Source organism: Microcaecilia unicolor, chromosome 7 (genome assembly GCF_901765095.1).
Source record: "Microcaecilia unicolor chromosome 7, aMicUni1.1, whole genome shotgun sequence".
NCBI lineage: Eukaryota > Metazoa > Chordata > Amphibia > Gymnophiona > Siphonopidae > Microcaecilia > Microcaecilia unicolor.
The window spans coordinates 21,613,313-21,640,481 of NC_044037.1; the positions used below are offsets into that span (position 1 = coordinate 21,613,313).

General features: G+C 44.8%; 1 protein-coding gene across 4 annotated transcripts in view; it reads right to left on the bottom strand.

Moving 5' to 3' along the window:
* The window catches only part of GAB3 (GRB2 associated binding protein 3), a 204,994-nt gene that overhangs the window by 77,301 nt on the left and 100,524 nt on the right, over positions 1 to 27,169 (bottom strand). For 3 of the 4 annotated variants that reach the window (XM_030209399.1, XM_030209398.1, XM_030209400.1), the window contains exon 2: positions 9,839 to 10,142. The exons of the other annotated variant lie outside the window; for it this stretch is intronic. In XM_030209399.1, the coding sequence (XP_030065259.1) occupies positions 9,839 to 10,142 (304 nt within the window). The remainder of the gene's footprint in view (positions 1 to 9,838; positions 10,143 to 27,169) is intronic. 4 annotated transcript variants of the gene reach the window in all.

A 27,169-nucleotide genomic window follows, 5' to 3' on the forward strand; every position in this document is an offset into this window, starting at 1 on the left:
CTGCCTCCCAACCACCAGCCCTGCCTCCCACCAGCGGCTAAGCTTCTGTCTCCTTGTGGTCAGGTTTTCTTCTCTAACCACCCTTCTTCCTCTCACCTCTTCCTTTGCTAAGCCCAGAGTGCTGTGGTCGTTTTGAGAGGCACCAGTTCCTTTCCTCTCTCTGGTTTCTACACCACCTTTTTCTTTTTTCATCTACAGCTTCATATGTCTGTTTTTCTCCCCTGGGGGTTGTGTGTTCTGTCTTGACAGCTTGGGATTTCCTGTTTCTTTTTTTTCCCTCCTGAGCACATTAACTCTATTACATAAGGATATATCATTATAGAGATTTCACTGCTAAACATTTGAGACAGAGGTGAAACAAGAACACATTATGAAATTAATGTTTGGTTTATTTTAAGCTAAAATAAATTGTTGTCCCTTCTGTAGCTTAAGGAGCAGTTGTAGCCTACTAGATACCGATCTGCACGGCGTCAGAAATATTCCAAAAGTCAAAAGTTCAAGTTCTGCTCTAGCACCATGAGGTCTTCGATTAGTCATTTTGAGGCCGATATTCAGACCAAATTCATCACTGGTCCCCTATTATTCCAATTTACTTTTTTGATTTTTTTTTTACATTTTTAGTAGAACTAAAAATTTTAAAAAATAAAAAAAGTAAATTGGAATAATAGGGGACCACTGATGAATTTGGGCAAGTCTTTAGCGGTATTGAAATCTATCATCCGCTAAACCCCCCATACTGAGGTTCCTCTATATTTTGATTCATAAGTATATTGAACAGTGGAGAAGTATTCTTTAGATACAAACAGTGCCTGACGAGGACAACAGTGATGCTTTGCAGTGTTTGTGAAACACAGATTAATTCCGAAGTTGGTGGGACTAACGTTAAATTGAATTAAATGCATATAGAACCGGACGTGCTGACAAGAGCTTGTATAGCTATACACCGACTGCAGCAGGTGTTTCTGGGGGTGGAGTGCGCATATTTTATAAAATACACATGAACGCTCACTGACCACCAGTAACAGACTTACACCTTCAGAGCAGGAGTACATTTGTGCAAGAGAATTTGTATGCTACAGCTGCACACGTCCCTAGTTTCTGTCTGGTTGCTGCAGCAGACCATCCACACAGCAAGGCTACAAGTTATGCTTATGTTTATTTACAATTTAATATACCACCCTTCATTTCACACAAGAAGGCGGTTTACAGTTTAAAAATTGAGAATACAGAAAGGAATGCCACATCCTATATAATAAAACGCACCTCCAACATTCTGAAGCTGACTGCATGGCTGAGGCATTCCTGCTCTCTCTATCCATCTCCTGAATTGACATCACAAGCAGAAGTGACCAACCACATGAGGTTTCTCGGCTTCAGAATGTTGGAGGTGCATTCCATTAAATAGGATTGGTCAGTTCCTTGAAGCACAGCCAGAGCTCAGCGTCCTGCACAGTAACGCTCAGACACCAGAGAGAGAGAGAGGGGGAGCCTGACACCAGAGGGGGGGGGGGTATCTCTGTCACACACACACTCTCTCTCACAGTCAATGTCTTTCTCTCTCTCACTCACTGTCTCTCACACATATGTCTCATACTGTATCACATTCACTCTCTATGTGTCACACAGTCACTCACACACTCTCTTGGTCTCATACACTCAGTCTCACAGAGTCTGTGTCTCACACACGCTCTCTCTTGCACACACTGTATCTGTGTGAAACACACTCTCTCTCTCACACTGTGTCTCACATACGCACTTGCACACACTCACTCACTCACACACACTCTCTCTCTCACAGACACACTTGCACCCAGACTCACTCTCTCTCACACACACACACTCGCACATTCACTCTCTCTCTCACACACAGTCACTCTCTCAAACATACACACTCCGAGGAAAACCTTGCTAGCGCCCGTTTCATTTGTGTCAGAAACGGGCCTTTTTTACTAGTTCATAAATAAAAAAAAGCAAAGTACACGGAGTGGAGGATGATAGCAGAGGGAATTGCCAAATGGAGACTCCATACGTTTACGTAAACAAATGAGTTTTAAGAGCAGCTTTAAAATGTAATATATGATGATTTCAGTTCTAATTGAACGGGCAGTGCATTCCATGGTAAAGATCCGAGAAAGAAGAATGTACTACCCAACTAGATTCACGGTGTGCTCAGCTGGGGTGTAGGTGGGGCAATGAAGGTGGGGAATAGGCAGATGAAAACCACAAGAGGAGTGCAAAAAATGGGAACAGGTGAGTTGTGTTACCAGTGAAGCCAAATATGGGCAAAGACCAGAATATAATGCTTTGGGGGGGGTCACTTTTGAAAGAGAAAAACGTCCATAAAGAATCATAAACCACCATTTGGATGGATTTCTTCTCAAAACATCCAAATCGGTGTTTTGAAACCTATTTTGCATACATTTATCTATGCGTTTCATCTGCAAAGCGTCCAACTCACAAGCAGTGACGATCCTAGGTCGCCTGCCACCCGGGGCGCATCGCCGATGTGCACCCCTCCTCCCGGGTGCAGCATGACACCCCCTCCTGGCGCATCAACCCCCCTCCCCCCGAGTGCATTCTTAGCTGCTGGGAGCAGCCGTGTGGCTCTGGGCTCCGCTGGCTCCCTGCTCCCTCTGCCCCGGAACAGGAAGTAACCTGTTCCAGGGCAGAGGGAGCAGGGACCCAGCGGAGCCGACAGGCGCGCAGCTGCTCTCTGCACCCCTCCAGCAGCGTGCACCCGGGGTGGACCATCCCCACCTCCCCTCCCTTGGTACGCCGCTGCTCACAAGGGGTCATGTTGGAGGGTTGCATAGGCGGGATTAGGGTGGGCTTAGAGCATGCCTAAAACTTGAATATTTTACAGCCATAATGGAACAAAACAAATACGTCTAGGGTGAAAACATTTGGTCTAGACCTGTTTTTATAACGAATAAGGCACAAAAAAGTGTCCTAGATGACCACTGGAAGGAATCAGAGATGACTCTCCCTACTCCCCTAATGGTGCATTCCTCCTCCCCCTCTCCCCCGTCCCCCTCCGATTTCCAGTCCCTCCCTCCCGAGTTCCAAGGCCCCCCTCCTCCCTCCCTCCCTTCGAGTTCCAGGCCCCCTCCCTCCGAATTTTAAAAGTCATCTTACCTCGTCGGGGTTATGTTGGCGGCAGCAGCAGTGAAAAGCGTGCAGGCTCGGCGCTTAGTTCAGTCTTCCCTTCTCTCTCAGCTCTGGTCCCACTGCTGCTGCCGTAACCCTGATGAGGTAAGATGATGACTTTTAAAATTCGGAGGGAGGGAGCCTGGAACTCAAAGGGAGGGAGGGAGGAGAGAGGAAGGGAACTTCCGGTGGGTGAAATATTGGAGGTGCTCGAGCACCCACAGCACCCACGGAGTCGGCGCCTATGGTCCTGACAACACCCATAACGGGTTACAGAAATTACATTCAAAATAATAAAACACAAAACAATACTTAGGGGTATGTTTACTATGGCGTGTTAGCGTTTTTAATGCACCTTTAAAGTTAAAGCGCATTAAACGTTAGGCATGTTAGCGTTTGACGCATGTTAGCGTTTAATGTGCGTTAAAAACACTAATGCACCTACAGCGTACCTTTGTAAACACAGGCGTTAACATGGTAAAAACAGTCAAACATTAATTTCAATTGACAGAAAGCAGTTCAATGCAACAGTTCCTCAACATAATAAGTTCTAACAATTGATAAGTTTTTACAGCCTTCCAAAAACCCAATAAATCATCAATAGATCATATAGCAGAAGGCAATCTATTCTATAACCAAATCAGAAAATTAGAGTAGGATCCTGATTGAGCACAATCTAAAAGAAAACCTCTAGCAGAGGGCAAAGCAAGCCATCTCTCGTTCTCTGGGAGCAAAGCAGTCGCTGAGGAACATATCTTGGCAGTTTATGACAAACATATTTTAGATCTAAAGAACTGAGAATAAGGTGTGGTGTTTAGAGTGCTAGGAATAACCAGAGCAGGACCTGAGGTCAAGGAAGAAATAATAGAGCAAAGGATGAAATAATAAGAAAAAGCAAACAAAAAAAATTTCAGGTGACTAGTAGCTGATAAGATTTGTTTTGAATGGGCTTCCATTATCTTTGCATGATAAAATTTACGTGCTGATTTATAGCTAGCAAGAAGAGATACTGTCCTAAGGCACTGCCAATCTTAGAAGCCTGAAAAATGATAGAAGTCTATAAAATACTGAGAGGAGTGGAATGGGTAGACTTGAATCACTTGTTTACCCTTTCCAAAAATACTAGGACTAGGGGGCATGAAATGAAGCTACTAAGTAGTAAATTTAAACAAACTGGAGAAAATATTTCTTCAGTTGATGTGTAATTAAACTGGAACTCGTTGCCAGCGAATGTGGTAAAAGGCAGTTAGCTTAGCAGGGCTTAAAAAAAAGGTTTGGATAATTTCCTAAAACAAAAGTCTATACACTATTAATAAGATGGACTTGGGAAATCCACTGTTTATTTCTAGGATAAGCAACTTAAAATCTGTTTCACTTTTTTGGGATCTTGCCAGGTACTTGTGACCTGGATTGGACACTGTTGAAAACAGGATATTGGGCTTAATGGACCTTCGGTCTGTCCCAATATGGCAACGCTTAAGTTATATTTTTATATTCTTATGACCCCAATAATAGCATGGTTTCTGACAGGTAGAAAGAAATTAATGGGGTTCAAGAGAGCAAATGAGTCCAATGTGGAACATAGAATAGAGTGCTAATAAGCAACCTGTTCAGATGGAGTCCTGTCAGAGAAATCAGATGGAAAGGAGGAAGATAAAGAAGGTAGAGTCATGGAACCAATTCAATTCAGGCTTTGAGACAAGATGGAAGGAGTGGTCATCGTTGGGGGAGTGAAAGAGGTAGCGAGAGTAAAAAAAAAAAGACCAATACATGATTGGTTCACAAAACCGGAGGCCAGACAAAAGTACGGAGCTCAAGAGTGGAGTCAGTAGTAGAGAGAACTAATGCCCTTGTTCCAGGACGGAGACTTTTCGGCTAGTTCTGGTTTTGAACTTACATTATGTTATTTGTAGTCCCTGATTTTACCCATTGAAATCAGTGCTGCGAATCCCATAATGCACCAAGATGGGGCCGTCTGAAATCCAGGGCTGGCCTAAGATCTCCCTTCCTGGAACTGGGTGTCTTGGCAGTTCCGAGACCGTGGTATTCTAGAAGAAGGCTGTATCCTGTTTGCGCAGCATGCTATGTCAAGAATGCAAAGCAAATTTTAATGTGAAGGGGGCTTTTGTGCTGATGTGCCTCTTAAAAATAACAGAGGGCCTATTTGATAAAATGAACATAAACACCCATACTGCCCTTATAAATTAAGCAGAAAATATGCCCAAAATGTTTTAGATATCCTGTTATTTATTTATTTATTTAATGGAATTTATTAACCACCTTTATGAAGCCATTTTCCGTTATCAGAAGTTAAAAAAAAAAAATCAAAACAAAACAAAACCATCCTTGAACAGAATGTGAGATTAGCATTTAAGCACTCAACCTTGCTTTTACAGGAAGAAAGAAGGGTGGAGATATTACTAACTACTCCAAGTGGCTTGTTTTTCAAATTCCCTGGGCCAGCATAAAAATATAATGTGAACTTTTTTATAATCTCACCCATGAAAAAAAAAAGAGTAGGGCTTCAGTCAACAAACATACTTTCCATAATGACAATGGGGAAAATTCCTCTATAAATAAGTCTTTAAGGGGCCCCTATACAGAACCAGCAGTAAGCCCAATGAGGGCTTACCGCTCGCTCGCTGTTCCGGGACTACAGCCGGCCCAACAGCGGCTGCTGGTGGTAGTCCTGCCCCGATAGCATGCCATTTCCAGGGGAAAAAAGAAAACCCCCGGAGACGGCTTGCACGGTGATAACTCGGCAGTAATCGGGCATTGCGGGTTAGTGCGGGAGACTTTTATCCGCTGCGGTAAAAAAGGGCCCTGGTGCATGGGAAAAATGCCCCCCCCACTACCAGCGCAGGGCCCTTTTCCCTGCAGCTTGGTAAAAGGATCCCTACATCATTATGGGGTCCTTTCACCAGAATGCACTAGAAAATCCTAAATGCTAGTGTGTCCATAAACAGGCCATTTTCAATTTTTCCTTTATTTGCAGGCCACGCGGTAATGTCATTAGCGCATGGCAACTGCAAATAATTAACGCGGAAGCATTTACCACCTCCTATTTAAGGGCTCCCATGTTAACCATGTGTTATTCAGTTGGCAGGTGCTGGTGTGAGCATGCTACATGAACAGTGCTTTCATGCCCATTCCCTGCCCCTGACATGCCCCCTCCAAAAATAAATAAAAAATGATTTACTGCAAGGTTAGTGCACACAAAAGGGAAAATTACAGCTACATGCTTTAGTGCATCCTGCAGTAAGCCTTAAGGATTAGCCCACCGTAGCAAAAAGGCCCCTAGATGGAGGGCTTTAGCTCTTCGGTATTTATAAATTTTGGGGTTAATATTCAAAGCTATTTAATAGGGCAGGAGACGCTCCTGCTTACCAGATCCCACTGGCTGACCCAAATGCTAACACTCACCAGCATTTAACTGGAGAGTGCAGCTGAATATCAACACTGACCAGTGCAGTACTCTCTGGATAGTGCCAGGGTGGTCCAGGGTTGGAGTCTAGGCAGAAGCTATCTGAGCAACGGCAATATTCAAGTCTGGTGCCAGGATACTTCTCTGGGCAAGTAGGACCCCGTGAAATGTAGTCCTGACCATTCTCACTTAGGGGGCCTTTTACAACACCGCAGTAGATTTACTGCGGCATTGGCATGCGCCAATCCGGCACTACCGCTGGCATACCGCAGAAGCCAGCGGTAGTGCTGTCACCAGTGCATGCCAATTCCAGCGTGATAGAAAATATCTTTGTTTTGTGCCAGGGGCTTACTTGGTGGTAATCGAGCAGCGCATTTTACCACCGGGTTAACGCAGGAGCCCTTACCGCCTCTTAAATAGGTGGCGGCAGAGGCGTAGCTACAGGGGGGCCACGGGGGCCTGGGCTCCATCAAATTTCATCCAGGCCCCTGGTTTGGCTGGCGGGGGTTCCTAACCCCCGCCAGCCAAAGCCTTCTTCAGCGCCGGTCTCTGGTGCAGCCGTGTTCGCTGCCTGCCCCCTGCTCCTCTTTCTTCATGCTCCTTCTGTGCATGCTGACGGGCACAGGAGCAGCAAGAAGAAAGAAAAGCAGGGGGCAGGCAGCGAACGCGGCTGCACCAGAGACCGGCGCTGAAGAAGGCTTCAGCTGGCGGGGGTTGGGGACCCCCACCAGCAAAGGTATTTGTTTGTGAGGCGAGGCGTGGCGGTGGACGGCGTGGCGGAACTCAAAATGTGCCCCCAACCTCAGGCTCTGGCCCCCTCCCGCTGTGAGGTCTGGCTACGCCCCTGGGTGGCGGTAAGGGTTTTCCCCCAGAAATGGCAAATGTTCCATTTCCCTTTTTTTGCCTTTTACCCACTGTGACTAAAGGGGCCTCGGCGCAAGGCAAATCCACATGCTGATGCTACCGCCTGGTAAAAGGGGTCCTTAGTTACCTGGGAGCCAGCATTGAATATTGGCTGGATGCAGACAAGTTCCAGAGGCTCACGGAGACCCATTTATTACACAGTAACATAGTAAATGATGGCAGATAAAAGACCTGCACGATCCATGCAGTTTGCCCAATACCTTCACTATTCCAATTGCAAAGGTATAAAATACAAATCTTCGCATGCTCCCAGCCTCTCGTTTATAGGCACACAACTTTGGAACTCACTACCCGAAGACCTGAAACTCACAGAAAACTACCTACAATTCAGAAAAACCCCAAAAACACATCATTTGAAGAAGTCTCCACCCCCCTCCCTGGATCTGCCTAATCCTACACCACCTTACATCACGAAAAGTTCAGAAATGGAAAACAATAATATAAACCTCTCTCACAATATGCTAATATATCAACCTAAGTGTTTATTGTACTTCTGTATTATGTACTGGACTTCTACAAAGCTAAATTTTGTAACCGCCTTTTTAGCAATATGTAAGCCACATTGAACCTGCCATATGGTGGGAAAATGTTGGATACAAATGCAATAAATAAATAAATAAATAAAGATAAACTCATAGCATGTGATGCAATATAACAAATATTCTTGATCTTTTTCAGGGCACAGACCATAGAGGTCGGCCCGGCACTGGACATACTCCCCAACTACTGGTAGCCAGATTAGGTCTGTTGCAAAATATCCAGATCCAATTCAACTCACAGCACTCAGGGCTCCAGGAAGTACCACCGGGCTACCGCAGCAGACCGGCGGTACTTCCCGCCCCTAGCGTGCCGTCATTTCCGGCGGTACAAAAATGTATTTACTTTTGTAGCGCCTGAGTGTACCCAGCACTAATCGGGCAGCGCTGCGTGTGGCCCGGTTACTGCCGGATTAACGCGGGAGCCCTTACCGCCACCTCAATGGGTGGCGGTAACGGCCCTGTAGAACACGTGCTGACGCCAGCGCCGGCCCCCTTTTCCCACAACTTGGTAAAGGGGGCCCTCCGCGTTTAAACAAATACTTCAGCTCTTCCCAGACTGCGCTGTTGCTCACGTTCGATTTAGTCTTGCTGTACACCGTCTTGAGTGAATTCCTTCAAAAAGGCAGTAAATAAATCCTAATAAATAAATAAAATTAGTGCCAGTAATTGGGCACCATCAATTACTGGCGCTAATTGGCAACCATTTGAATTTACAGTGCTCATCTTCCTAGTTGGTATTCTGTAAAGATGCGCACGTAAATTCTAATATACTGGTCAGAAAAGGGGCGTGGTCATGGGAGGGGATGTTCCTAGAAGTTACGCTCAGCGTTATAGAATACAGCAAATCCGTGCCTAATTTAGGCGCAATGATTTTACACCAGGTTTCAGTCGGTGTAAATCCTCGTGCCCAAAATTGGGTGCGGATCCCGGCGCTAAGTGCTGTTGTATAAACAGCGCCCAACTCGAAGCACCGTTTAAAGAATAGCGCTTAGCCCTAAAATCAGAAGCCCTACTTAAACGCTCTCACCAAATTCAAGGAACCATCGTTACATAATATTTCATTAATATCCCTTCCTCAAATAATCGGTTTTCTCTTTCCACAGATGAATGCAAGAAGTTTCTAAGTGCAATGAAATTCTTTCTTCAAGGAGAATATTAGCTGTCAAAATATAACCCCTGGATTCTATACATCACGCCTAGTGTTCCGCATCGATTTCCAGGCAACGCGTGTAACTTAATTGGCTTAACAAGTTAATCAGTGTTGATAACAGGTCTTTAACGAGCAATAATGAGCACTAGTTGGCAATTATGAGAATTTGCGCACACAACTCTCTAAGCGTATTCTGTAACGCACTGCGTCTAAATTCTAATGCACAGAGCCAAAAAGGGGAGTGGTTATGGGCGTTTCTTTGCCGTTCCAAAATTTACACGCACTGTTATAGAATATGCCCCTCTGCGCCTAAACCTACACGCCAGCATTTACGCCACATTTCCCCTGGTGTAAACGGATGCGTGTAGTTTTAAGTGCTCGGAAATCTTACAGAATACGCTTAGGCAGAAATTTATTCCACGCGGAGTTTTCAGACGTCATATAAAGAATCTGGCCCTAAGTGTATATTTTTCCACTGCTAAAAGACACAAGCATTCTGAGCTAAGTACTTCTATTTCAGTGCTCACGGAGGACTGGAAAATTAATCTCAATCACAACCTTTTCTTTTATATCCAGAGCAAGTTCCTGACGTTTTTCTGATCTTGTGCTTTGTGTGGGACTTGAGATATTGCGCCTGCCCGCTTTCTTTCCTACCTGTGCCATCCTCTAAATGCCCAAAGTTACAGATCTGATGGATGTTGTGCACCCAGGTTTGCATTTCTTCCTCTGTCTTTGCCACAAGGTAGAATGTGCGACAAGAGGTTTTCACGATGAAGACAAAGTTATTTTGGAACTGTTTCTTGCTGATGCTCAGCCCCGTGTTCTTCTGCACTTCGCAATCGTTGAGGTCAATGACCCGGATGGGTTTCTTGGAATGGTTATTTCTGTAGTATTCTAGAACATCCGGGTTTCCACTCATCCGCCCTCTCCGCAGTACAAACCAGCGTTTCCGCCAAGCCTGTTGGATGCAACATGACAAACGTTACGAGCATAAAATGGATTTTGCTACTGAAAGAAATTGCCTACTGACTACTACATGCAATAAAGCACATGAAATAGCAAAACATTTTTCCTAATGTTTATGGCCATTTATCATACGTGTCATATGGTAGGGATGAACACAGGGAAAAATATTTTTGTTTTGCTTGGCTTTTTTCCTGATATTTGGACTTTTTTCTATTTTACATGTTCATGTTAATATACATTTTTAATGCATGTTTGAACTTTTATGTTTCAACACTTTTATTGAAGGCAATAGAGTAACAAAAACACAAATGCCACTACATTGTCAATAAACCATGTCACACGCACTGAAACTAATACAGTGGGTACTCTAGGTCTTCATCTATCATTTTAATAAAGCCCCATCAAACCCCCATCCCCAACTCCCCTCCCTGCTGAATCCACTATTTGCCATCCGAAACCCAATGTTGTTTGAATACTTTAATGAATGTCAATTGACTCATACTTATGAATTTTACAGTATGAATAAAATTTAATGAATGAACAACCCTATCGTATACAGTAGACATTTTTACATAGGCCAAAAATATTTCCCATATGTGACCACGTGACCATCTTTAGGGAAAAGGTGACTAAAGTCTCAGATCTAAAAAGTTGAGAATGGCCAATTGTTCATGTTATGGGTCCATAAGCAGTCCGAAAAAGTTACATGCTAGAACTTTTGTAGCTCATTTTCAAAGCAGATGGACGTCTCAAAATGCCCCCCCCCCTCCAAAAAAAAATCCATCTGCCGAAAATGTCCAAATCGTAATTTTTGGAAGGCAAAATTTGGACATTTTACACTGCAGTTCAGCCAAATAGCAAATTTTGCCTTTCAAAAATTACGATTTGGACATTTTCAGCAGATGGATTTTTTTTGGAGGGGGGGGGGGCATTTTGAGACGTCCATCTGCTTTGAAAATGAGCTACAAAAGTTCTAGCATGTAACTTTTTCGGACTGCTTATGGACCCATAACATGAACAATTGGCCATTCTCAACTTTTTAGATCTGAGACTTTAGTCACCTTTTCCCTAAAGATGGTCACGTGGTCACATATGGGAAATAAAAATGTAGATTAAATTGTAGCATATTTATAACCGAGTCTGGAATTCAAATCCCTATACAAGTAATCATTAGATAAACCAGCGTCTTAGGAATGGCGTAGGGCAGCTGCAGTCAGAGCAGAACGTCTGAGTTTGTATTCAAATCAAAGTTGGACACGAATTATGCATTCTTACAAGATTGTGCTGGAAGGGCTGGTGATAATGGTAGACAGATATAGGGAGAAAAATAGGCTCGTGGCACCAGACCCCAGATCTAGATCCCCAAAGAAGCAGAAGGAAAAACTGCCCTGTCAAAAACAAACATAACGACTGAATCATAACCCGGACTGGTCAGTGGAGCTTTCTCTGGCCTTTGTGGAGAACAGGCACTGTGGTGTAGGAAAACGGAAGTGACTGAGTAGTCATGCACATGCTAATGATCTGACACTGAAATCTGTAAGTTATTCAGATGTAGGGCACGAATGGGCTGCTTCAGAAGAACAAAGACCGGCTTCCATAAAACCAATCTTTCAAAATAGGGTTAATGGGTCAGCTGAATGAACAGGGAGATGAGAAAGAAGCTGGTGTTTTCTGCACGCCTTTCTCTGTGCACATGGCTGTACAGACACACAGAGAAGACACCATATTACGGCTGAACACACTAGGCTGGTCTGTGTCCCTGGATTTTGAACTTAATTGCCAAGAGATTTTTAATGCAGAAAATGTAAGGGCATATTCTGATGAAGGCAAATGTCAAGTATAATGAAAAGGAACTTTTACAGTTCTCAGAAATATTTGGAGACAAAAAGGGGAAGTTAAACCTCTTTATGCAGACATGTTGACAACCAGCTAAGTCTACTTACTACACTTTAGTAATGACTTTGTAAATTATAAGTCTAGTAACAGGATCCTGATGTTTTTAAGTGTGCTCCGGAGAACTAGAATTGCTACCTCACTCGACTCAATCCAATCTGTAAATGTTTTGATTTTTATTTGCAATGCGGTGTACAGAATAGCGCACAGGACTGGGCAACACGCCATTTACGCCATGGAAAACCTGGTGTAAATACCCGTGTGTTCCCCACATTCTATAAAAATGTGCATCAATTCGAGTAATGCCCCTGACAAGCCTACACTCCCCTCCCATGGCTGTGCCCCCTTTTCAGCTACATGCGCTAAAATTTACACACATTTCTTTTTAGAATATGCCTTAAAAGAAGTGAAGGTAAATTCCAATCATTGCCAATTAGTGATAATAATTGGTTGTTATTGGCCAATTATCACCAATTGGCTGATTACTCATTACTTACAACATTGGCGCCAATGCCGTGGGTGCTGTGGGTGCTTGAGCACCCCCCAATATTTCACCCACTGGAAGTTCGTTCCCTCCCTCCCTCCGAGTTCCAAAGTCATCGTCCCTCCCAGTTCCAGGCCCCCTCCCTCCGAATTTTAAAAGTCATCTTGACTTACCTCGTTGGGGTTACGGCAGACGGCAGCAGCAGTAAAAAGTGAGCAGGCTCGGCGCTTACTTCAGTTTTCCCTTCGCTCTCTGTCAGCTCTGGTCTCGCCCTTGCAGAAACAGGAAATGAGGGCGGGACCAGAGCTGACAGAGAGAGAAGGGAAAACTGAAGTAAGCGCCGAGCCTGCACACTTTTTACCGCTGCTGCCGGCCGCCGTAACCCCGACGAGGTAAGTCAAGATGACTTTTAAAATTCGGAGGGAGGGGGCCTGGAATTGGATGGAAGGAAGGGAGGGACGACGACCCTGGAACTCAGAGGGAGGGGGACCCTGTGGAACTGAGAGAGAGGGAGGGGGGAACCCTGTGGAACTGGGAGGGGGACCCTGAAACTCGGAGGGAGGGAGAGGGGGACCCTGAAACTCAGAGGGAGGGAGGGAGAGGGGGACCCTGAAACTGAGAGGGAGGGAGGGCCTGGAACTGGGAGGGAGGTGGAGGAGGGAGGGAGGGAGGAATGCACCACCTGTTAAAAAAAAAAGCACCCCAGTCATTTTCAAAAGTTGGCTCCTATGATTTACAATGTCAACAAAACACGTAATAGAACATTTTAATTGACAGAAAAGAGTATAAGCAAAGATGGAAGTAAAAGGAGTTAGACAATAAGGTGTTAATTTAAAGAAAGGTTCACATGAGGTCAGAGAGATGGTAAAATATCACATCAGCTAGGTTAGGAGTGTCTGTGACCTGCAACAGCCAGACAGGCCAAGTTTTACTTGGGATCTTATTTATTTATTTAGATTTTGCTCACACCTTTTTCAGTAGTAGCTCAAGGTGAGTTACATTCAGGTACTCTGGATATTTCTCTGTCTCAGGAGGGCTCACAATCTAAGTTTGTACTTGAGGCAATGGAGAGTTAAGTGACCTGCCCAAGATCACAAGAAGCAGTAGTGGGATTTGAACCGGCCACCTCTGGATTGCAAGACCAGTGCTCTAACCACTAGGCCACTCCTCCACTCAGCAACATTCCATGTAGAATCTGAAATAGCAGCAACGTTCGGTGTTCCACTACACTAACCACTAGGCTACTCCTCCACTAGCAACATTCCATGTAGAAGCCTGCCCTTACAGATCAGCCGCGCAGGCTTCTGTTTCTGTGAGTCTGCACGTGCAGGACGTCAGACTCACAGAAACAGAAGCCTGCGCGGCTGATCTGCAAGGGCAGGCCCATTCCATGTAGAATCTCAAGTAATTTATTTAGATTTTGCTCACACCTTTTTCAGTAGTAGCTCAAGGTGAGTTACATTCAGGTACTCTGGATATTTCTCTGTCTCAGGAGGGCTCACAATCTAAGTTTGTAACTGAGGCAATGGAGGGTTAAGTGACTTGCGCAAGATCACAAGGAGCAGCAGCAGGATTTGAACTGGCCACCTCTGGATTGCAAGACTGATGCTCTAACCACTAGGCCAATCCTCCACTAGCAACATTCCACCTAGAATCTCAAAAAGTGGCAACATTCCATGTAGAATCTTCAATAGTAGCAACATTCCATATATTTATTTATTTAGATTTTGCTCGCACCTTTTTCAGTAGTAGCTCGAGTTACATTCAGGTACTCTGGATACTTCTCTGTCCCAGGAGGGCTCACAATCTAAGTTTGTACCTGAGGCAATGGAAGATTAAGTGACTTGCCCAAGATCACAACGAGCAGCAGCGGGATTTAAACCGGCCACCTCTGGACCTTGAACTGTATTCTTGATCCAGCCGATGGCAGGCTGCTGAATATTGTTCACTAAAGACCTTAGTGCATGCCGTGGGAGCATTTTCCTGCATAGGGCTAGTTTATGTTATTTCTCCCTTGCCGGTGATGCTAACAGGACCCATCACATCGAGCACTTTTAATAAAGTATTGTTATCTGTTCCCCTGACCCCGATGTGTAGCTCTGCTTTGTCTGTGCTCTGGGCCCTGCCCTCGGTCACGTTACCACAGCCTGATTATTAGAAATGCAGCCATGACTGTCTGTTTTACACAATTTACGGTGCTTCAAATGACTAGCAGCACTTACGGGAGTGTTCATTAGTAGAATGCATGAGTGCAGATCAGTTTTTCATTTAGTATAACTTTATACGTACACTATTTTTTTTTTCAAATAATAAAAGCTCTATATAGATTGAATATGACAGTTTCAATGCCCACAGCAATTGGGAACACGATTACATTTAAGCTCTTTTCAAAGCTCAGGTAGTTTGTTACAGAAAAATTGTGGGCATCCCCAGGGCCGCCGAGAGACTGGTCTGGGCCCGGGGCAAGGCCAGGCCCAGGGCCCCGCCCCTGCCGCCCTCACCGCCCCCTCCGAGGTCACCACCACTCCCCCCCCCCCCGAGATCACCGCAGCCACTGCTCCCCTCTCTACCCCCCCACCCCAAGGTCACCGGGCCGGGCCCCCTGCATTGAAATCGCAGTCTCACCTCCGTGAAAGCAGAGCTGCAGGCAGCAGAACGCCTCCCTTCGGCCCTCCTTCCCTCCTTATGTCCCGCCCTCTCGGCGACTATGGGAATCCCACTCACAGATTCAACTTTGCCCGATTTCCTGTTTACGTTCCTTCTGTTCAGACCTTTCTACCATGTGAGTTTAAATATGGACTGCCTGGCTACCCTTGACCTTGTACCTAGAGCAGCGATAATCAATCTCAATCCTTGAGGGCCACCAATAGATCAAATTTTCAGGATGTCCCTAGTGAGTATGCATAAGTGAGATTTGCTTAGAATGGAGGTAATGGTAAGCATGCAGATATTTCTCATGAATATTTAGTAGTAATGTCCTGAAAACCTGACCTGCTGGCAACCCTCAAGGGCTTAGAGTGAATGCAGTCATCTAGAATGTCGCAAGGTGAAACAGCAAAAATATTTTCAGTTTGCATGGAACTTCCTCAATGCAGCCCATTCTAAGCAAAACAAAAGGCCATCCAGATTCTGCAAGAAACAAAACCCACAGAAACATCCTCAAACCATCTGCACATAGCTTGGTTGCATGTACACTGCCTTAAAAACTGTGTGATAGGAAATTAACTGATTTTGCACATTTAAAGATTTGAGGTTTCTAAACTTTGCCTTGCCCTTGGAATCTGTCAACAAGTGTGAAAGGCTGCAATTCTCAGCTATAATCTTAAGTTTGCTTGCTGCGTGCAATGGCTTCCCAGTAGGGGTGGTGGAGACAAGGACTGTATCAAATATTTGAAAGGTATTAATCCACAAACTAACCTTTTCCGGAGATGCGAAGGCGGTAGAACGAGAGGACATGAAATGAAATGTCAGGAAGTATTTTTTCACGGAGAGAGTAGTGGATGCTTGGAATGCCCTCCCGCGGGAGGTGGTGGAGATGAAAACGGTAACGGAATTCAAACATGCGTGGGATAAACATAAAGGAATTCTGTTCAGAAGGAAGGGATCCTCAGGAGCTTAGCCGAGATTGGGGGGCACAGCTGGTAGTGGGAGGCGGGGATAGTGCTGGGCAGACTTATACAGTCTGTGCCAGAGCCGGTGGTGGGAGGCGGGGCTGGTGGTTGGGAGGCGGGGATAGTGCTGGGCAGACTTATACGGTCTGTGCCAGAGCCGGTGGTGGGAGGCGGGGCTGGTGGTTGGGAGGCGGGGATAGTGCTGGGCAGACTTATACGGTCTGTGCCTTGAAAAAGACAGGTACAAATCAAGGTAAGGTGTATACAAAAAGTGGCACATGTGAGTTTATCTTGTTGGGCAGACTGGATGGACCGTGCAGGTCTTTTTCTGCCGTCATCTACTATGTTACTATGTATCCGAGTTCAGGAAAGCATGGCTCATGGTTCACTTTATTTGATATACTGCCAAACATTAATAAATACCTAGAAAGCACAACAAACTATAATACAACACCTATCCACCTTTATTCAGAATGTATCCTCTATTACTGCTTGACCAAATCCTCCTGTTTTCCTTGACTCTTTCTAACACCAATTGTATTCTGTCCCCTGGTATGGCGATACCATAACAGGTCTTTGTAAGCCACATTGAGCCTGCAAATAGGTGGGAAAATGTGGGATAGAAGTGCAATAAATAAATTAGATAATCACTGAGGATCTCTGAGAGACAAGTAGGGGTTGTAGAGACCGGGCGGGCTATTGGTTTTAGATGGGTAGACTGTGTTCTTTAGTTCGGCAAGCCTACCAGACTTGTCAAAAACAGTACATTTATTGACATTAAAACACAATTATGCACTTGTGCTAGTAGGCAAATTTTGGAAATCCCGCAGTTGCCAGTGGTTCTCTTTTGTAAAATGAGCAGGAAACCCCCACGGTTGTACCACCCCCTCAACCCCCATCCTTGTGACTCACAATGGCAAGACTCTTAGGAAGAATTTACTATTAATGCACACTCTTCGCAGGGGAGGAGAACAGAAAGGGACTTTCCCAAGATCTTCATGCTCATCATAGCCATTTTATTTTTTTAAGGATATCAGGAAGACAGCGTTCTTAATGAGCTATCTGATATGAGAAATATTGCTGTTTCATTAAATAGAGTATGTTGCAAACCAATGGGCAGCATGCGGTTGAGGATCATTTTTGCTGCATTTCAAGGTGGCCATATGACACCATAAACATCAAACATTTTGTTCAAGGATGTAGCAGGTAGGTTCAGTTCACAGAACTGGGGATACTGCAAAGGCAGTGCTTTCACTCCAGAAGTGGGGGGTGGGGGGGGGGGGGGGGTGGAGAGGAGAGGTGGAGTCAAGTTCCAGCCACTGCTTGATGGTAGCGGCTAGTGGCAGCCAAAGGGTCCATATTAGCCAAGTTCTGGATGGACCCATGGTCTTTGGCCTCTAGCCAAGCTCCGATACTGCAATGGTTGAATTGAGTTGGGAGGGGAGTATAGGAATAGTTGCAAATATAGGCTTATAGGCCAATCCCAACTGAGCCACAAGCCAAAAAAAGAGCAGGAGAAAAGTACTGGGATACAAGGGGAAAGGATTTTGTTGTTCACTACAGATAAATGGCAATTGGCTTCCTGAAATGGTTGATGTTGCTTTAAATGTTAATCATCCAGGGATAGGTATTCAGAATGATTTACCAGGGCAGGAGAGGCTCCTGGTCGGTTAAATCACAGTGAGCGGGTCATTCCCAAATTTTCAGCACCACTTAACCGCACAGTACCGATGAAATTCTGGTGACCGTGAAGGCACTATCCGGTTAGTGCCAGGTGACACCGAGATTTACCCATTTAGCGGAAATATTCAGTTCACTAACTGGGTAAGTGCCCAGAGAAAGTTAAGATAGCGAAATGGCCATCCTAACTTAATCGGGGCATTTACCTGGGTACTAGTCTAAATATTGTCGTACCCTAGTAAGTTTTGATGGCTGCCTGTGACCTGGATATTCACTGTTGGTGCCTGGATTCGGCTCTGCATTGAGTATCCTGGTCCAGATTCAGTCAGTAACGGTCAACACCTTTGAAAACATTGACTGCCACTGGCTGAATATCAGGGACCAATTTATGTCTTGTATTACTCAATATGAAAGCTTAGCAGTAAAGACCATCAGAGACCTGCCGGAGGTTGTTAATTGAAAGTGAAAGGTTTGTCCTAGAACTGCTTGTATAGGTCTCCTATATTCATATAAGATGCTAACCATGCCTTCAACAGTGTTTCTCAACTGGTGTGTCCCCAATTGCAAACTCAGGGATATATATCTTTCAAATAGCTGTAACTAACGATATGAAAACTACAAAATCTCTGACAACTATTGCTCAGTCTCTGATTTATTATAAATTATTCTTTGACACTGATCCTCTTATATCCATAAACTCACTCATACACACCACACCTCAAACTCCCCCAAGATCACATGCATACAATCCACACATACCCATATACATTACAACAAATATCCCCTCAATTTAAACTTTTAGAGTGTTGCATGGCATCCATTACAAAAACTTGGAAATCACCCATCTCTAGTCAGGACATATTGACACATCAGCAAGCTGAATATTACTTGTAACAGAGTTAACATATAGCTGCAAAAACCATGTCCTTGAACCAAACTGTCCGGTGGATTTTATCAGGTACACCTCTACTATTATGTCATCCGTCCTTCCTGGTTGTAACAGTTCCTCAACTCTGTTAATCTTCCACCGATGTCTACAACAATTGTATTCAAATCAGTGTAATTCTCCACCGTAGTTGCTTGGTACCCTATCTCGATACTGTTTAAGTTTCATCTTCCTTTTAGATAGTAATCACGATTCACTGCATGTGTTTGGCTCATCAGACCCTACACAGCCTGTGTTTCGCTATCGGAAGCGTCATCAGGGGTCGCCACCTACAACATTACAATTAAACAACAATACCCCATAACCATTGCAGGAACTCCTTTCTTCATGCACCTTTAGTCATGTATGCTTCTCAGATACCGTGTGGTCCCTGGTATAAAGACAGCTTGGAGGGTATGGGCAGGCATTCGTAATTATGGTTTTTAGACTGTTATAGAAACTATGTCCGGTGGTTGGGAGGCAGGGATGGAGGTTGGGAGGCGGGGATAGTGCTGGGCAGACTTATACGGTCTGTGCCAGAGCCGGTGGTTGGGAGGCGGGGATAGTGCTGGGCAGACTTATACGGTCTGTACCAGAGCCAGTGGTTGGGAGGCGGGGATAGTGCTGGGCAGACTTATACGGTCTGTGCCAGAGCCGGTGGTTGGGAGGCGGGGATAGTGCTGGGCAGACTTATACGGTCTGTACCAGAGCCGGTGGTTGGGAGGCGGGGATAGTGCTGGGCAGACTTATATGGTCTGTGCCAGAGCCGGTGGTTGGGAGGCGGGGATAGTGCTGGGCAGACTTATACGGTCTGTGCCCTGAAGAGCACAGGTACAAATCAAAGTAGGGTATAGACAAAAAGTAGCACATATGAGTTATCTTGTTGGGCAGACTGGATGGACCGTGCAGGTCTTTTTCTGCCGTCATCTACTATGTTACTATATTAGATCTAACTTTAAGCCTGAGGTGTTGTTTACAATGATTGCACAAACACTGGTGCTGGCTTATATCGACTATTGCAATATTGTTTACCTGGGCTGTAAGGATATGAGTTTACAGAAACTTCAAACTTTACTAAACACTACAGCCCGCTTAATTTTGAAGGTGTCAAAGTTTGATAGAGCCACAGCACTGTTGGTGCAACTGTACTGGTTGCCAGTGCAGACACGTACTGTTTTTAAATGATGTTCCTTAGTTTGTTTTTTTTTACTTGTGCATGGTGCTGTCCCAAATTACATGAAGGGACTTATTAATTTATCAGTAAGAAATGGATGCCCAGCGTCTAGGTTTTTTTTTTAAACCTTACATTACCCAGATACATTCTATATAATAAAAGGCACCTCCAACATTCTGAAGCTGACTGCATGGCTGAGGCATTCCTACTCTCTGCATCCATCTCCCCTGAATTGACATCATGTACTTCCGGGTTCGTCACAAGCAGAAGTGACCAACCACACGAGGTTTCTCGGCTTCAGAATGTTGGAGGTGCATTCTATTAAATAGGATTGGTCAGTTCCTTGAAGCACAGCTAGAGCGCAGCATCCTGCACAGTAATGCTCAGACACCAGAGAGAGGGGGGGGGGGGGGGGGCCTGACACCAGAGAGAGGGGGGGGAGGTATCTCTGTCACACACACACAGTCTCTCTCTCACAGTCAATGTCTTTCTCTCTCACTCTCACACACAGTCTCTCACACACTCTATGTCTCACACTGTATCACATTCACTCTCTATATGTCACATAGTCACTCAGTCTCACAGAGAGTCTGTGTCTTACACACACTCTCTCGCACACACTGTACCTGTGTGAAACACACACTCTCTCTCAACTGTGTCTCACATATGCACTTGCACACTCTCATTCTCGCACCCAGACTCACTCTCTCTCTCACACACACTCGCACATTCACTCTCTCTCTATCACACACAGTCACTCTCACATACACACTCCGAGGAAAACCTTGCTAGCGCCCGTTTCATTTGTGTCAGAAACGGGCATTTTTTACTAGTTGTTTATAAAAGATTTTTTTTCAAATACTTTTGCATTATCAAGCACCTAGCAATTGAAATGAACTACCTACTGAGATTAGAGCTCAAGATACCTACATTATGTTTCACAAATTATTGAAGACTTTTCTGTTTGGAAAATATCTGGGTTATTAACTTAGGACTGGGTTCTGTAATGTTTTGGGGTTTTTTTGCTCGTTATATTGCTTTTGTAATGTTCCTGGATCTCCCAGTTCTGATATTTGTAGGCCACACTGAACTCAAGAGGTATGTGTGGGATATAAATAGCATATAAATAATAATAATAATTATTATTAATAGCAATAACAACAGAGGAGACTGGATGGACCGTGCAGGTCTTTTTTCTGCCGTCATCTACTATGTTACTATATTACTATGAAAGACAGCTATAAGGTTGAGGGCAAACCACTATTGAATCTATAATATTTCTGCACTGCAATATGCATATTAATTATTTCTGCACACCAATTTTTCTGTTACTTCTAGTCACCAGCCTCTCTTTGGGCATGCATATCGTACCACAGACACTAGGACACCAAGTTTCCATGGCGTGTCAGAACCTGCTACTTGGTTACATTGTAGAGCACAGTAGAGCAGAAAATCCAAAGTCAACATCTCTCATTCGAGGGTCAGAAAAGTCATACCTGGGAATGTCTGTATTCTTGGTCACCCTGTGTGGTATGGATTTATCATGAGGAAGAGGCCAGGGAACACACAAACTTTCTCTCTCACGTACACCCACCACACCTCACACCCCAGCTTCACAAACTCACACGCACCCCATTCTCTCTCTCCCCCCCCCCCCCCTCAGGTACAATCTCAACATTCTCCGCCTTCCAACTTTTCTGCCCAGGGTAAACCCCAACACTCCATCCTCTTCCCAAGACAGAACCCAGAATGCTTCCTTCCATGCACCAAGTTCGTGATCACCGGTCTCCAACCCTGCTGTCTCTGATATCATCAAGAGCATCCTGTAAGTAGGCAATGAAAGGAGTCCTCCGTGACCAAGATGGAACATCTATCTATATATATAAAAGGCAAGACCAACGTTCTATGAAGCCTTCAGCCGGAAGTGTGAAGCGCCACAGATATCCGGTTTCCCCATGAGTGAAGGAAAACAGCACAGCACGAAATCTCACACAGTGAAGGACTCAGAGGGGGGAGGGGAGAGAGATGCCCTCACTCTCTCTGTAACAAAAACATAGCAGGAAACTTAACACTGAAGGACTGGACTCGGAGGGGGAGGGAGAGAGGGCAGGGACACACACTCCCACATGCACACTCTGAAGAAAACCTTGCTAGCCCCCGTTTCATTTGCATCAGAAACGGGGCTTTTTTACTAGTATATTCTAAGTGCAGTAGTGAGAGGAATCGGGACCATCGATAGCCCTGTACATCAAACTAAGCACTTTAAACTGGACTCTATACTTAACAGACCAGTGTAGGTTTTGCAGCACTGCAGAAATGTGTTCAAACCCAACAACGGTAAGTCTAGCCGCCACACTTGCAGCGGTTTCAAAACATATGTTGGTAAACCCCAAAACAAGCCAACACCAACAGAGGGTTATCTCTCCACAGGAGAACCGAAGCCAACACACAAAACACAGTGGATCCAAAAATGAGTCCTTTCACAGATGGTGTTTCCTGAACAAGGTCTTTATTTCAAATTAATAAAACTGACCCGACACGAGTCGTGTTTCGGCCATAAAGGCCTGCGTCAGGGGTCTACAGATTTCCAATAAAGAAAATAATCTTGCAGAATAAACAAACACACAGTTAACTTTCCGTTAACTGAGAAATCGCATCAAAATGCTGCTAGGAAAACAACTCCATCAGCATCGGATATACCGAAATGGATAATTTGAAATAAAGACCTTGTTCAGGAAACACCATCTGTGAGAGGACTTTTTTTAAACCCCAAAACAAAACATTACAGTAATGGAGCTATCAAAGATTGCAATTACCATTCTAAAATTCTCATCAGTTAGCAAACCTTTCAATCTTCGCATCTTTTTCACCAAACCTTCACATGCGATTGAAAAGATAGAGTCCATAATCACACCTAGGTATTTCACTTCTCGCTCAATAGGTATATTATCATTCCCAATAAATTCAAAGGAAACTCTATTGAGGATGAATAAGAAAGTGACAATACCTGAGTTTTGGAGACATTCAACGTCAGTCTGTTAACTGACATCCAAGAATAGAATGTAAACAAATTCTCAATAACTCCAGAGTCTCATGCAATGTATCAGTAATAGGCAAGAAAAACTGAATGTCATCCGCGTAGATTTGATAATTCGACCCCAGTCCTGCTAACAATCTACACAATGAAAGCATGTATATGTTAAACATGACTGGGGATAGCGATGAGCCTTGAGGAACCCCCATTTTCAACTCAGTCCAAGAAGAAGCATATTGTTCCCTTTCAACCCTAAAGGCTCTACATCTCAGGAAAGAAGAAAACCACTCAAACGCTTTTCCCTGAAACCCTAAATCCTCTACTCTTTGTATCAACAAACCATGATGAATTGTACCAAATGCTGAGGAAATATCAAGGGTTACCGGCATGAAAGAAACCCCTTTATCAAAGCCTACTCTTATCAAAAATGCGATTTATCGTTCGCCTTTTCAGAACAAAACTTATTCCAAATAAAATTAAAAGAAGGAAAGGAAGTCCATTATTGAAAGGAAGACCTAGTCCACATTCAAATAGACAGGCTCATTTTCAAAAGAGAAAAACGTCCAAAAAGTGACAAAAGTCTGCATTTGGACGTTATCTCACAAAATCTACTACTGCTTATCATTTCTATAGCGCTACTAGACGAATGCAGCGCTGTACACTTGAACATGAAGAGACAGTCCCTGCTCAACAGAGCGTACAATCTAATTAGGACAGACAGAACAAACAAGAGGTAAGGGAATATTAAAGTGAGAATGATAAAATAAGGGTTCTGAAAAAAGTGAATTTCTCTATAATATCAAAAACGTCCAAATCAGTATTTTCAAAAACTCTTTTTAGACATTTTTTTCTGAAGTCCGTCAAAATTATGTCTAAATCTCATGGGGGGGTGTGCAAGGGCTTGGGCGTTCCTAAGACTTAGACGTTTTGCAGCCATAATGGAACAAAACAGAAATGTCCAGGACTAAAACTTAGATGCCTTGAGCTACACCTGTTTTTATAACGAATAGCTGCAGTGGGAATTGAACCCACTACCCCAGGATCAAAGTCCGCTGCACTAATCACTAGGCTACTCCTCCATGCCACACAAAAAGGTGCCCTTACTCCCCCAGTGGTCACTAACCCCCTCCCTCCCCCAAAAATTGTGATTAAAAATATTACTTGCCAGCCTCTGATGTTATAACTCAGGTCCATCAGAATGACGTGCAGGTCGCTGGAGTAGTCTAGTAGTGGATGCAGTGGACTGCGGACAGGTGGACCCAGCCTCCTACCTCTCCCTAACCGTTCCAATTGCGGAGGAAACTGTGAGCTCTCCAAAACTCACCAGAAACCCACTGTACCCACATATAGGTGCCCCCTTCACCCGTAAGGGCTATGGTAGTGGTGCACAGTTGGGGGTAGTGGGTTTTGGGGGAGCTCAGCAGACAAGGTAAGGGAGTAATGGTCAGCTGCGTAACTGGGAGCATTTTATGAAGTCCACTGCAGTGCCCCCTAGGGTGCCCTATTGCTGTGCTGGGATGTCAGGGGGGACCAGTCTACTAAAGATGCTGGCTCCTCCTACATCCCAATGGCTTGATTTTGTAGGTTTTGCACTTGGTAAAAAAAACCACATCCAAATCACAAAACGTTCATAGTATTAAAAAAAAAAAAAAAACGGTTTTCTGTTTTTGAGAATGACTTTCAAATTCAGATTTAGACGTCATATCGAAAGTGCCCCTCAGAGTCACTCAATCAGACGCTACGTAATACAAAAATACTATCTAAGATTAAAGCAGTGGCGTTCCTGGCCTGGATGGCACCCGGGGCGGAGCGCCAATGCGCCCCCCCCCCCCCGGTGCAATGCGCCCCCCCTGCTAGATGACACCTCCCCCCCTCCAGCGAAATGACCCCCCCCCGGGTGCACGCCGCTGGGGGGGGTGCCGCGGCACGCGCCTGCTCCTCCGAGTTCGCTAAACTTCGTTTGTTCGCTGCAGCTCCCTCTGCCCCGGAACAGGTTACTTCCTGTTCCGGGGCAGAGGGAGCTGCAGCGAACGAACGAAGTTTAGCGAACTCGGAGGAGCAGGCGCGCGCTGCGGCACCCCCCCAGTGGCATGCACCCGGGGCGGACCGCCCCCACCGCCCCCCCCCTTGGTACGCCACTGGATTAAAGATTATAAGTCAGTTGTACAGAAATGCAAGAATTCCCACACTGCGGACTACAGATCAAAAGACAGCGTGTCTTTAATACCTTTTATAAATAGGTTCAGCTCGAGTGATTCTCCACAATTCTCTTAAGAGTCATGACTCCAATACGTTTCTGGTACAGTGATGTTCTAGTGTTTATATATTTACCAGTTTATTTTTTTTTCTATGCTTGCTGCAAACAATCCTGTTTATAATCCACTGTCCTGGCTGACAATTATCAGCCTCTGATCTTTAGGATTCAAATCGCCTCTCCTTAACCATTTCTACGTCCAGTTGATCAACATAATGTTCTTGAAGCAACTGCTATTTTCATTTTGCCACTTCTACTTTCTCTTTTACTGATATGATTCTTTATTTATTTACTAGGATAAAAGGCCCGTTTCTGAAACCAATGAAACGGGCGCTAGCAAGGTACTGCCTTTCTGCAAGTAATGTTTGCAAAGGGATTGTTAGGCTAAATGTGTTCTCACCCTCCCTCCCTCCTTCCGAGTTGCCGGGCTGTGTCCCCCCCTCTCTGCCTCCCTCCATCCGAGTTCCAGGGTCGTCCCCTTCCTCCCAGTTCCAGGGTGTCCCCTCCCTCCAAGTTCCAGGGTCCCCCCTCCCTCCCTCCAAGTTCCAGTGTCCCCCTCCATCCCTCCCTCTCTCCAAGTTCCAGGGTCCCCCCTCTTCCTCCCTCCCAGTTCGAGGGTCCCCCTCCCATTTCCAGGGTTCCCTTCTCCCTCCAATTTCCAGGATCCTCCCCACCTCCCTCCGAGTTGCTGCAGCTGGTGATACTCCTTACTTTTTTCATGGCCGTCGTTGTCCGTGATGCGTCTGACGTTACCTTTCGTGGCATAATGACGGGTGAGCAATGCGACTCGGTGTCAGTGCTCTGCCCTCGACGTCATCACGTTGTGACACGAGGGCGGGGCAGACACTCATGGGCAAAAAGCGATCTACACAACTACATCTTCCGGTTTCAGGCGTCCTTCCGGCTTCATTAGAACGTTGGAGGTGTGTTTTATATAGAGAGATTTGTTACATTTGTATCCCACATTTTCCCATCTATTTGCAGGCTCAGTGTGGCTTACATAGTACCGTAGAGGCGATCGCCAATACCAGTTTTAACAAATACAAAGTGAGATTGTGGTAAAGTAAAGTTCATGTGTGACAGACACTAATGGGTGTTAAGCCCTAATGCTTGCTTAGCATGCATGAAAATGCTTATTGCAAAGTGCATGAAAGCATTTCTTTGTAAGTAACCTTTACTGCATGCACAAAGCTCATGTTATTTATAAAATGAAGTGTTTGCAGATTCGACCATAAAAAAAAGATCCCTAGAAACATCTTTGCTGTATAAGACTTTCCAATTTTACTTCTATGTTTACCATTCTCCCACGTCTCTTCTTTAGATTTTCATTAGCTTGTCTCAAAATCATGAATACTGATATTTTCCCATGCCCCAGCAGCAATCGTTTTAAAATAAACTGGAGGAAATCTAAATTTACCAACAAGCTTTAAGAGTGGCCTCTAGTTATCTGCATCTGTCCTGTCAGATATCCCACTTCATCAGAATAAAGACTTGGAGAAGAGAGAGCCAGTCTTGTGACATTTAATAACCTTTAAAAAGGGGGGGGGACTGGTCTTAGCCAATACAGTGGGGAAATGGCTGTAAGGGACTGATTGCATTCATGCCCTGTTTCTCTCATTAGCTAATTCTCACATTAGTTAAAAACAATTAGTAAAGCAGTTGGGTAGAAAACATCTGCTCACCTACATTTTTTGAGGGGGGATTTTTTTTTTGTTACATTTGTACCCCGCGCTTTCCCACTCATGGCAGGCTCAATGCGGCTTACATGGGGCAATGGAGGGTTAAGTGACTTGCCCAGAGTCACAAGGAGCTGCCTGTGTCGGGAATCGAACTCAGTTCCTCAGTTCCCCAGGACCAAAGTCCACCACCCTAACCACTAGGCCTCTCCTCCACTGTTGCTACTATTTGAGATTCTACATGGAATGTTGCTATTCCATTAGCAACTAGCAACATTCCATGTAGAA